The sequence below is a fragment of the Carcharhinus amblyrhynchos genome, chromosome 7 (assembly GCF_965287045.1).
Source record: "Carcharhinus amblyrhynchos chromosome 7, sCarAmb.v2.hapA, whole genome shotgun sequence".
In the NCBI taxonomy this organism is placed as follows: domain Eukaryota; kingdom Metazoa; phylum Chordata; class Chondrichthyes; order Carcharhiniformes; family Carcharhinidae; genus Carcharhinus; species Carcharhinus amblyrhynchos.
This window is the reverse complement of record NC_137330.1, coordinates 32,062,456-32,075,238: the sequence shown is the minus strand read 5'-3', so window position 1 is coordinate 32,075,238 and position 12,783 is coordinate 32,062,456. Positions and strand designations below refer to the sequence as shown.

Genomic DNA, 12,783 nt, shown 5'->3' with positions numbered 1-12,783 from the left:
CAAAGATGATAAAGGGAAGGTCAAGGATGACAGATGGTAGGTCGAGGGTAATGAGGTGTAGATTCAGTGTGATGTGGGCTAATCAATGGTATGGGGGAGAAGCTTGATGATGGCTGGATCGAGAATCACCGAAGCGTGATGCACCAGACAGGCCTGTGCTACCCTCATTACATCCAGATTCCAGCCAGAATGAGGCCCCTGCAAGATCTCTCAAACCTCTCGCAAAATGTCATTGTGTAAAAGGCAGCAGATTCAGGAGCTATAAACTCCTCACAAACTACTAGTTTGATGCTGCTGGGCAGCAAGAATGTTTATTTGGCACACTGACCTTCAACCCCATGAGGTAGCCCAGCAAATTCCTGCTTCCTCCCACACTCTGACTGGTCAGGGGTCCTTGTCTTTGCATATTTAATAGGCCTGCAACTGTGTGATTGCGCATGATGTGGAGATGCCAGAGTTGGACTGGGGTAAACACAGTAAGAAGTCTCACAACACCAGGTTAAAATCCAACAGGTTTATTTGGTAGCAAAAGCCACTAGCTTTTGGAGCTCTGGCTGCTCCTTTATCGGGGCGTGTGGGAGTGGGAGTTAAAATATGCCCTGTTTCTGAACAGAACTCCCACTCACCTAACAAAGAGGCAGCCAGCGCTCCTAAAGCTAGTGGCTTTTGCTACCAAATAAACCTGTGGACTTTAACCTGGTGTTGTGAGACTTCTTACTGTGATTACGCATGGCCAGCCTCTCTGATTCTGAGCACAAGTGCCGCGCTTTTCTGGGTTCATGGTCAGGACCAGTGAGGCAAGATGAAGACGCCTCTCAGAGTGATCTGCAAAACTGAGTATCACAAGACCATTTGTCTGCTACCTTTAATATTGGCGGTCTGTCCAATCTCCTGGCCGTTTCCCATCCATCAGACATGACATTGGATCTTCCGATGCCTTCAAGGATAATTTATGGATTTTAAAATGTTTTAAGTGGTCAGGCATTAAAAATGGAAATTCAAACAGAGATAGGCTTATTTAATTTGCATTCGCTGAAAATGATTAGAACGGAAGGCTTACATACATTGTCAAGCAATGTTAATCTATATCAGCAGTTAATCTGTCTCATAGATACCATTATGGAAAAAAGAGAAACTGTTGAATGTACAAAACATATTTTTTTTAAGTTTAAAGTTTATTTATTAGTGTCACAAGTAGGCTTACATTAAGATTGCAATGAAGTTACTGTGAAAATCCCTTTGTCGCCACATTTCAGCACCTGTTCGGGTACACTGAGGGAGAATTTAGCATGGCCAATGCACCTAACCAGCACATCTTTTGGACTGTGGGAAGAAACCAGAGCACCCGGAGGAAACCCAAGCAGACTCAGGGAGAACATGCAGATTCCACACAGACAGTGACCCAAACCGGGAATCAAACCCAAATTTCTGATGCCGTGAGACAACAGTGCTAACCACTGCGCCACCATGCTGCCCAAGCCCAATTGTTGGTGACATTAAAAGCAATATATCATCAGAGAGTAAATATGATTTTGTTTCTAATCAAATGCATATTTTAAAATAATATACACATTGGCACTGGTGATTAAATAATTTCTATTATTGTTAATAGTATTAATTCTTCTACCAACAAATAGCCATACAATACTGTATAATTTCATTTTAGATTAATGACTTTTAAGAAACGTTTTAAGCCTCAGGCTTTGTCTGATAAAACTGCTATGTTAAATGTTACAACTGCAAATTTCACATTCACTGCCATTTACCATTTTTGCATAGTGGTGTGGTGAAGTTCTACAAATTAATCAAAGGAGAATTAAGGTGCAGGTAAACATTGTTTATTCAATATTCAAGCATGTAGGGAGAGCATTATCTCAGAGACTACAGAACAGTACCCTGCAGCAAGAGCACTATTTCCAGGAGATCCCCGAAACAGCACTCTCCTCCATTATAGCACTCTGCTAAGTCACAGATTCCCACTGTATTTATATACCATTGGTCATGTACACAGAACATTGTTTAAATTCCAGTTTTGTCTACATATAGCTTACATTAAGCTTTTCACCTGCAGCAGGGCTCATCATCTCTTTGTAGCTAGAGACTATCTGTCTTTCCCTATCTTCCAAGAGGCTGCTCTTAATCTGCTCTGATTCAATATCTGCCCTTCTAACAGTACACAACCAAGGCCTTATTGGAGCATTCTGCTGATTCAGGTCCTCAGGGTGTGTAAGGTTCATTGGTGTATAAAGTTCACTGGTCGTATAAACATTTGACTAGCATGTGCTCTTACTCTTAAGGTAAGGGTGACTTTTACTAAACCAATTCATTTTTCCTAATAGTAGTACAAAGTGCAGCAACTGATATCTGTGAGATGAACAATAACCTAAGGAGAGGTTGCATTGGCCTCATTTGGGAATGGAGTTCCTTAATTATTTTGATATGGAAAATGCTTCTAAAAATGAATGAGGACATTTTAAACACATATACATCGCTAAATTACATAAATTAAAGCATGCAACAACTTTAATGCCATACTTTAAAGAAAATGTATGCAAAAACTTACCTATAGTGTTTTTAGGATGTCCAAAATGAGCATCACTGTATCCCAAGCAAACACCTCCATTGGTCATTGCAACCAGATCTACTACCTGCTTCTGTGAAACAGCTGACCAATCTCTGTGGCCTATGCCAAAAACCCTGAGTCGTGCAATCCCACCATCTGAAGAAAAGAAACCATGGATGTTAAATATTTCAATAAACTTGGTCAGAAATATTAAAAGGAACGTTGCATGAAAAAAGAACTCGTGTGAGCACAATCTACTGTAACACAACAATTGCATAATGTAAACTACTTTGAGTGGGTCCATACATTCCTTTCTAAAACTTATTCTAGATGACACCTGGGGACTAGGACCAAAGGAGGTGGTTGGCGTCTTAACTTGTATAGGATGGTCAGAGGAATTAATTCCCAGCTTGCTGCTTGGTATTGTCTTACACTTCTTATTGGGTGTGGGAGTGGGTGTGGAGAGAGGTATTTGATGAGGTTTCATGTGAGCTGCTGTCTGGAGAAGTGGCAGTAATGTGCAGCCTCATCTTTGGGATTGCGTTGCTTTCTTCATCACCTCCATCTACCCACGTCAACCATTGCTGAGATAAAGTGTGAGAGAATTACTCTTTTGGAATTACAGTGACAGAGTGTGGAATGGATGGTTTTAGCTGTATGCCAGGGTGACAATATCGGTACTCAGTAAAATAGCAATCATAAAATGCTACCAATCTCACACTCTCCTACAGCAAGAGTTGAGTGCCTCTCCACAAGCTCTATAGCCTTTTGCTCAGTGTGTAAGATTGAGGAGGTTCCCACTTATGCCCTACCTGTGATGGACATTGAGCATCAATTTATCCCACACGAAGACAGAATAAATATGGGAGGGCTCCCGAATGATGTGTGAACAAAATAACAAATGTAGGAGTACATGACTGTTAGAATCCATACAGTGCGGAAAGAGGGCATTCAGCCCATCAAGCCTGCACCAACAATGATCCACCCTGGCCCTATCTCTACACCTATTCAACCTGCTAATCCCCCTAACACTAATGGTAAACTTAGCATGGCCAATCAACCTAACCCGCACATCTTTAGAATGTAGGAGCAACCAGAGCACCTGGAGGAAATCCATGCAGACAAGTTAAAGTAGTGGAAGGGATTTTAGAGTTTCTGATGTAAGTAACTGATGCTAGAGGACTTGGGTAGCCATGGTGCTAAGTACTAAATTAGAACCATCATTAAATAAACAGCATTATGAAAGGTTATTTGTGGAAATGCAAGTTTGGAATGGTGGAAAATGTGCTCGTGCTCAATGTGGGCAAGATTAAAAAAGCAGAGTGTCCAATTATCCAATTAAGGATGTGGGTCTCTGCAGCGCTGTTCTGTAGTACCACAGCAAAGGCGTTATCAGTCAGTGATAGTTTATGTGGTTTGTTCACTGTGATACAGGTGAGTCTTGTATCAGTTCACAGCCTCAGCTAAGTCTCATCAGTTCTTTTATTAGCTTATTGTAAATTTCTTTTAAATATTTTATAAGTATATTTTTGTAAAACAAAATTATTTGTTAGTTATTCCTGTTGAAATTGAAGGCTTTGAAATGGCTGCTCTTAGTGATGTGATGTAGCTTTATTTGTGGATTAATTTTAAATCAAACATTTCTGACTGTCAAATAACGAGATATATGTAGACCATTGGAACAAGACAGTATATTTTATAAGTGACTCCCAATGCTCCATGGTATGCACCAATACAACCCATAATTCTCCAACTTCCATGATATAAAGATTGTTAGAACCCAAGACTGGCATCTCCTGATCAATACTCCTGGATTTAGTTTGTCTTCTCATTTCAATCTCCCCAGTAGAGAGCACCTTGGTTCCTTCATCATTAATAAAAATCCATTGAATGATTACCTGGGTACATGTTCAGTCTGATGTGAGTCCATCGCTGCAACTGCTGAGCAGGAAGGTAATTGTGGCAAGTGTCAACATAGCCTGGTTGTAGGATTGTCATTGGAACCAACTCAGTCCAGAATTCTGACATCAACTACCACAGAAGGTATAATAAATTTGAAAAAATTGCTAAGTTTTTTGTATTATGCAGAATCATATTTTGAGTCATTTCTAAAGTACTGAAATAAAAATCAAATTATGTATAAGATGTAATAAAGGCAGCTTCCAGTTGCTGCCACATAGCTGTCAATGCATGTAAAAGTGACATTACTAGTTTCATGGGTATACAATTGTTAAATAGTGTACAACCACACAAAAAAAAGGCTTTGATTTTGCTCTAACACAAGATCTAATGACATTCACTAATCCTTAGGGTGCAATTTTACCAGTTGTTCACGCCATACTTCAGCTGCAGTGGAAGTCAGAGAATTTGGTGCCCAGCACTGCAGCAAGATGAGAAAATCCTGCTGGCATGAACACCCATAACATTCCTGCCTTAAACTTTGTGCATGTTTAAGTTTAATCACTTTGTGTGTCCAAGTTGAACTGATAATGACATAGCAAGGGAAACAGGGCACCTGGAATCTCAGTAAACAGGGAAACCAATTGTACATTTCCCTAACTAATGATATTGAAGGATTCAAAGTAAATAGCAGAAGGACTGATAAGGAGATGGATCGCAGAATTTGTGAACAAATTTCTGTCCTTTGTATCTGAATTCCTAAAAGCACTGAATTCCTAATAGGCACTCCCATCACCTAAAATTCTTCAGCAGAAGAATTAGAAAATTTACTCCATAATCTCTAAGTGGCATACTTCCTTCTGATTGCTTATTTTAGTTTAAAAAAGAGTTTAGCTAAGTATAAAAGTTTGAATTCTCATCATGAAAATGTACCTGATCCACTACTTGCACACAGCAATGGATGAAATATCACAGGTTGCGCAACTCCAACCTATCTATTAATACTCACAGCAGGCCAGGCACTTTAATACAAGCGGGATCTCAAAAAAGTGGTTAGCACAGTGAAGCACCTGGGTTCGATTCCTGGCTTGGGTCACTGTCTGTGTGGCATTTGCACGTTCTCCCTGTGTCTGCGTGGGTTTCCTCCAGGCGCTCTGATTTCCTCCTACACTCCAAAGATGTGCAGGTTAGTTGATTGAGCAATTTAGCATGGCCATTAGTATCAAGGGGTTAGTAGTGTAAGTAAATAGGGTTATGGGGCCTGGGTGGCATTGTGGTCGTTGCAGACTCAATGGGCCAAATGGCCTCCTTCTGCACTTTAGGATTTTATGAAAATCTACAGGACTGTTCACTCCGTAGCCATGAAAATATTTTAACTGTAGTTGTTGAACAAATGTGAGTAAAGCCTTTAGTCATATACTGCAGGGAAGTTGCATTTCATTGTTGACAAACCTTTCCGATGGCTTCAAATTCTTGCTCTGAAGCAGCAGTTCCCATTTTGTCTCCTCTTGAAGAGAAGTCTGGAACCTCATCTAGTTAATAAAATGTATTGAAGATGTGTCATTTCAACTGAAGCTGATGATTGTGCTTACAAATAACAGATAATATGGAACCGACATCAAATGTGAAGGTGGAGGGTTATTCGGGCAGTGAGATGAAAGAACATGACTTGAGATGGAAAGTAAGAGTTTGAGATCACACTTACCCTGCAGGATGACCCTGGAGTAACAAAAATATCTCGCTATGCAAGAGAGAGACAACACAGTTTCATGTACTGACTGTCCAGCTCTATCACTGATCATGATGCCCCACTCACTGCCACATATACTTGACAGCTTAAAGATGGGTGTTGTAGCAGCAGAGTTGAGAGATCCTGGGGGATCTTATGGGGGTAAAAGCAAATAATAATAGTTCAGTGTTGATCCGATCTGACCTGGAAGGGCAACTGTTCAAACTCCAATCCACCATTTGAAAACATAATGAAGCTGATATAAGAACATAAGAATAGGAGCAGGAGTAAGCCATTTGGCCCCTCGAGCCTGCTCCACCATTCAATAAGATAATGGCTGATTTTTTTGTGAACTCAGCTCCATTACTCGCCCACTCACCATAACCCTTAATTCCTTTCCTGCTCAAACATTTATCTATCCTTGCCTTAAATACATTCAATGAGGTAGCCTCAACAGCTTCACCGGACAGGGAATTCCACAGATTCACAACCTTTTGTGTGGAGAAGTTCCTCCTCAGCTCAGTCCTAAATCTGCTTCCCCTTATTTTGAGGCTATGCCCCCTAGTTCTAGTTTTACCCGCCAGTGGAAACAACTTCCCCGCTTCTATTTTATCTATTCCCTTCACAACCTCATATGTTTCTATAAGATCTCCTCTCATTTTTCTAAATTCCAATGAGTAGAGCCCCAGTCTACTCAGTTTCTCCTCATAGGCCAACCCTCAACTCCAGAATCAATCTAGTGAATCTCCTCTACACCCCCTCCAATGCCAGTATATCCTTTCTCAAATGAGGAAACCAAAACTGTACACAATACTCCACGTGTGGCCTCACCAGCACCTTGTACAGCTTATTCATCGCTGTTTTTAAACTCTACCTCTCTAGCAATGAGGGACAAAATTCCATTTGCCTTCTTAATTACCTGCTGCACCTGCAAACCAACTCCTTGAGATTTCTGCACAAGGACACCCAGGCCCGTTTGAAAAGCAGCATGCTGCAATTTTTTACCATTTAAATAATAGTCCATTTTGCTGTTATTCCTACCAAAATGGATGACCTCACATTTACCAACATTATACTCCGTCTGCCAGACCCTCGCCCATTCACTTAGACTATCTATTATCCCTTTGCAGACTTTCAGCGTCCTCCGCACACGTATTTCAAAACACTACTAAGGCTGTACTGTTTAAGGTACCATCTCCTGGATGGGAAATATAAATAAAGTCCCTATTTATCTCTCATAAATGTTTCCATTGAACTATTCGAAGAGTGGGAAATTTCCAGTATCCTAGTCAACATTTATTCCTCAAGCAACACCATGACTAATCACGACAAATTAACTGGTATTTCATCCCATTGTCGTTTTGGGCATTTGCTATGTGTAAACTGGCTCCGATTTTTTGTCTACAAAACATATCTCAGAAGCAATTTATTAGCTGTAAAGTGTTATTGAACGTCCTACAGATATGAGGGACACTAAACAGAAGCAGGTTTAGTTTGCATGATGGCTCAGTGCATCGAGCAAAAATATTGGAATGGCAACTCTCCACTGTGATTGTCACAGCAGGAGTTCTTGATTTCAGCTGAAAAGGCTGGCAGGTAGGCAGAAGGTTCCTCAGAGGCATACTGGAAATATCAGAGCTGGTCTATAAACCTGCCCACATCAACCAACAGGAGTCTACAAAAAGCTCTGGAATGTTATGTAACACAAAGTGAATTCTCGGTGGGGGGAAGATATGTTGTGAGGAATGAAGGAAAACCATATTTAGGAAAATTTTACAGAATTGAGCTTTTATCTGAATACTACTAAATGCTAATAGAGTCTAATAAGTCACTGCTCACTCACCAGTGTTGAGGCATGCTGCTGCAATCGATACACGTGGAGCATAATTGCCAGTAAAGTAGGAAGTGTCCACATCAAATCCATGTATGACTCCGGGCACGCCCAACTTAATAACACACCAGTCGTGACCTATGAAGAACAAACACAGATGCAAATTCAAAGAACAGACCTCAATACATCAGAGGAAACAACAGCAACAACAGAATCAGACTTGAAGCAAAATTCGAGGGATTCTGATTTCCAACCGATGCAATCAATTGCAAAACCAACATCAGCGTACATTCATGAATATGCCTGGAATAAAAATAGGCAACTCCAAAGTTAAACTGCCTGAACTGAGTACAACTGGGGGTAAAAATATATAAATCAAATAAGAATCCCTACAGTGCTGAAGGAGGCCATTTGGCCCAGCAAGCCTGCACTGACAACAAGCTCACTCAAGCCCTACCCATAACCTCACAAGTTTACCCTGCTAGCCCTGCCAATACCAAGGGGCAATCTAGCATGGCCAATCCACCTACCCACACATCTTTGGACTCAGAGAGATTGTGCAAACTCCACACAGTCAGTTACCTGAGGCCAGAATTGAACCAGAGTCCTTGGCGCTGTGAGATACCAGTGCTAACCACTGTGTCATTGTGTCACCCATAAGGTGGGTCAGGTCTGTTCAATTCCAATTCATAAATTAATATAATTTATCCCTGGTGGAAATATGCTTTATTAAAGAAGAGTGCTACGTGCACACTCTGTGTTTAATTGACATTTGAAACCTAATTTAACCCCCAGGTTATTTGGTCAAAATTTTAAACACATGCAATAGATTTGATATTCTGGGAAGCCACCACTACATCCGAGGCAGTGCCGTTGATCTAGCAAAATGTTACTATGTTGTAGTGACTGATGGGGACTCGATGTGGCTGAAACAACAAAGGGTTTATTAACTAAAATAACTATGTACAGTAGTATAAGGGTCTGACAGAGGTTTACTCTCTTCTCCTCCCTGTCCCAGGGTGCGTGCCCTCGCTCCCGATCAGCCTAGTTCCCTGCTCGGCAGTTCCAGTGTACGACCCCATCACGAGGCCCACAAAGGATTGCCCCTTAAAACGGCCACATTACCACGCATGTATTTATTCATCACAGGAATTCTGTGTTCAATTTTCTACAAAGCCTTTTCCATCACTTGTGTTCCTCAGTAGTTTACGTGGAGAACAGATTACAAAGTCATCAAAGTCTGGCATATAAATTTGCATAACACAAGGGACATTTACATGATTATAACACCGATCCATAATTAGAGTCAGCGGTTTAAAGCATGGAAACAGGCCCTTTGGCCCAACTTGGCCATGCCGCCCTTTTTTTTAAACCCCTAGACTAATCCCAATTACCCGCATTTGGCCCATATCCCTCTATACCCATCTTATCCATGTAACTATCTAAATGCTTTTTAAAAAGACAAAATTGTATCTGCCTCTACTACTGCCTCTGGCAACTTGTTCCGGACGCTCACCATCCTCACCAAAAAATTGCCCCCCTAAGCAATTTGTGTCTCCCCCTTCTCATTTTAAACCTATGCCCTCTAGTTTTAGACTCCCCTGCTTTTGGGAAAAGGTACTGACTATCTAGCTGATCTGCGCCCCTCATTATTTTATGGACCTCTATAAGATCACCCCTCAGCCTCCTACGTTCCTGTGAAAAAAGTCCCAGTCCATCCAGCCTCTCCTTATAACTCAAACCCCAGTAGCATTCTAGTAAATCTTTTCTGCACTCTTTCTAGTTTAATAATATCTTTTCTATAATAGGGAGACTGGAACTGCACCCAGTATTCCAAGTGTGGCCTTACCAATGTCTTGTACAACTTCAACAAATTGTCCCAACTCCTGTATTCAATGTTCTGATCTATGAAACCAAGCATGCCGAATGTCTTCTTCACCACTCTGTCTACCTGTGACTCCACTTTCAAGGAGCTTTGAACCTGTACCCCTAGAACTCTCCCCAGTGCCCTAGCATTAAGTGAGTAAGTCCTGCCCGGTTCAACCTACCAAAATGCATCATCTCACATTTATCTAAATTAAACTCCATCTGCTATTCATCAGCCCACTGGCCCAATTGATCACGATCCCGTCTGCAATTGATGGGAAAGGACTGGATGAAAATAATCAGTCTCGGCTACAACGGTGAGAGTGGAAGAGCCAAGAAACAACAGAGTCAGGAGGAAGTTGCCTTGAGAACAGAAGATTGGCCCTGTCCTTAAACTCCATATGAAAATAAAGTAGTAGGCGAATTTAGCCAACAAGAACAGACATTATGCTTTTTAAGATGGTCCAATCAAAACTGGCAATGATGAGAAGGTCAGCCATTTACAAGGTGCACTCAAGCCTTGAAAATCCAGAGACGAGAAATCATGAAAGATTGGTAGGGAGATGTTGAGCAAGTCATTGGAGACAGCAATGTCAAACTGGATGGAGGACCAGAGGAAAGGAAGTTAGAAATTATGGCAGGTGCTGGTGAGGTAATTGCTGGGTTTTTTTTTTTAAGTATTGGTGGAAGGTGAGGTGAACAAAATTGTCAGCTGAACATTCTGAATACAATTAATGATGGACAATTTAATTTTATCATATTAGAACGAATAACTCAGGATTTGGATAGTTCTAAAGGACAAGAATGTTCTCCAATCCCTTCAATCATTTTCTACTCACAATATCCTGAAATATTAGATTCATATAATTTGGGACTTCAGCTCCTTTTGAAGTTTCCAAAATTATTGCCCAGGCACATAATCATCTTTGTTAATAACCTATTGCAATAAATTGTTGTATCAATTTAGGTTCACTAGATTGATTCCAGTGATGAAGGGTTTGTCTTATGAAAAGAGGTTAAACAGTTTAGGCTGATACTCTCTGGAATTTAGAAGACAGAAGATCAAATTGAGCTAGACAAGATGATAAACAATGTGGATAAAGTAGGCATGGAGTGGATGCTTCCTCTTGTGGGACATTCCAGGACAACAGGTCTTAGGATAAGGGGTAGCAAATTTAAAACAGAGTTGAGGAGAAATTACTTCTCCCGAAAGGTTATGAATCAGTGGAATTCGCTACCCCAAAGTGCAGTGGATGCTGGGACAGTGAGTAAATTTGAGGAGTTAGACAGATTTTTAATTGGAAATGAGTTGAAGGGTTATGGAGGGAAGGCAGGAAAATGGGGATGAGGAGCATATCAGCCATGATCAAATGACAGAGCAGCCTCAATGGGCCAAATGGCAAAATTCTGCTCTTATGTCTTATGATTAATTCCCCATATCAACATCTGACCTTCAGTATAATGCTAATATCATAAGCCTTTGCTGTTATACTTAATAATTTTTATTCTCTTTTGATCCCCTCCAGCTTTATTCCCTCCTTTTCTTCAAGGGACTGAGTTATGCCAGGGTAAAGCTCCCTAAGTACCTGGTATTTTCTAGTTTCTTTACTAAGGAGTTAGTCTCCATTTGTAAGCCCATGTATTAAATGTTAGTCGGTCTTTTTACCATGAAGATATCACAGCCAGGCCAAATCTTTTCCTTGCCCAGACAGATGAGTAGGCATTCTGAGTGGGTCTCTTTTTGTCCATTATCATGCCTCTGGTAATGAGGACTAGGGGGCACAGCCTCAAGATAAAAGGGGGGCGGTTTAGAACGGAGTTGAGGAGGAACTTCTTCACTCAAAGGGTGGTGAATCTCTGGAATTCTCTGCCCGTTGAAGTGGTGGAGGCTGCCTCGCTAAATATTTTTAAGACGCGGGTTGATGGGTTTTTGATAAGAGAGGGGATTAAGGGTTATGGGGAGAAAGCGGGAAAGTGGAACTGAGCAGCGACAGATCAGCCATGATCTTATTGAATGGCGGGGCAGGCTCGAGGGGCTGGATGGCCTACTCCTGCTCCTATTTCTTATGTTCTTATGTTCTTATGATCAACTTGTTTAAAATAGACCAGGTCCAAACACAGGTCATCCTGGTTGTATGACTCCATTCCACAATAGCTAATGCAGTAACCATGCATTATTCAGGGAGGAACAAACCAGAGTATGTATCTCTTTAATGAAGAAGCCACCATAACATTGTCCTGGCCAATATTTATCCAGTGATCAACATTACATAGATTATAAAATCCCTACAGTGCAGGAGGCCATTCAGATTGCACCAACTCTTCAACAAAGCATCCTACCCATGCCCTATCCCCACAGCACCACATATTTAGCCCACTAACCCCCCTACCCTATACATCTTGGGAAACTAAAGCATAGCCAATCTACTGACTCTGCATATCTTTGGACTGTGGGAGGAAACCGGAGCATCCGGAGGAAACCCACGCCAACATGGGGAGAATGTGCAGGTTCCACACAGACAGTGAACCAAGCCAGGAATTGAACCCAGGTCCCTGCCGCTGTAAGGCAGTAGTGCTAACCACTTGACACTATCACATTTCTGTTTGTGGGATTTCACTGAGTACAAAATTGTGCTCACCCCGAAACCGGAAAATCCCGCCCGAAGTCAACAGACCTTTCTATGGTCCACCCTTCACCTGCTACAATTCTTGTGGCGGACAGAACGGGAAAACTCAACTCCACATTTCCTGTGATACAACAATGGCTACAAGTCAAAAATACTTCAGTGGCTGTAATGTGCTTTGAGACATCCAACAGTCTTAAACAGTTATATATAAATGCAAGTTTTTCTTTATTTTTTAATAGTGTTCCTTTGTGTTCTTTTTGATATGTAT

At 41.2% G+C, this 12,783-nt stretch overlaps 1 protein-coding gene across 1 annotated transcript in view; it reads right to left on the bottom strand.

The window, feature by feature from the left end:
• The window catches only part of allc (allantoicase), a 45,747-nt gene that overhangs the window by 12,902 nt on the left and 20,062 nt on the right, over positions 1-12,783 (bottom strand). The window contains exons 6-10 of the mRNA XM_080192109.1: positions 8,035-8,160; positions 5,915-5,994; positions 4,462-4,594; positions 2,564-2,719; positions 864-937 (exon numbers count right to left, since the gene is read on the bottom strand). Coding sequence (XP_080048235.1) covers positions 864-937; positions 2,564-2,719; positions 4,462-4,594; positions 5,915-5,994; positions 8,035-8,160 — 569 coding nt within the window. The remainder of the gene's footprint in view (positions 1-863; positions 938-2,563; positions 2,720-4,461; positions 4,595-5,914; positions 5,995-8,034; positions 8,161-12,783) is intronic.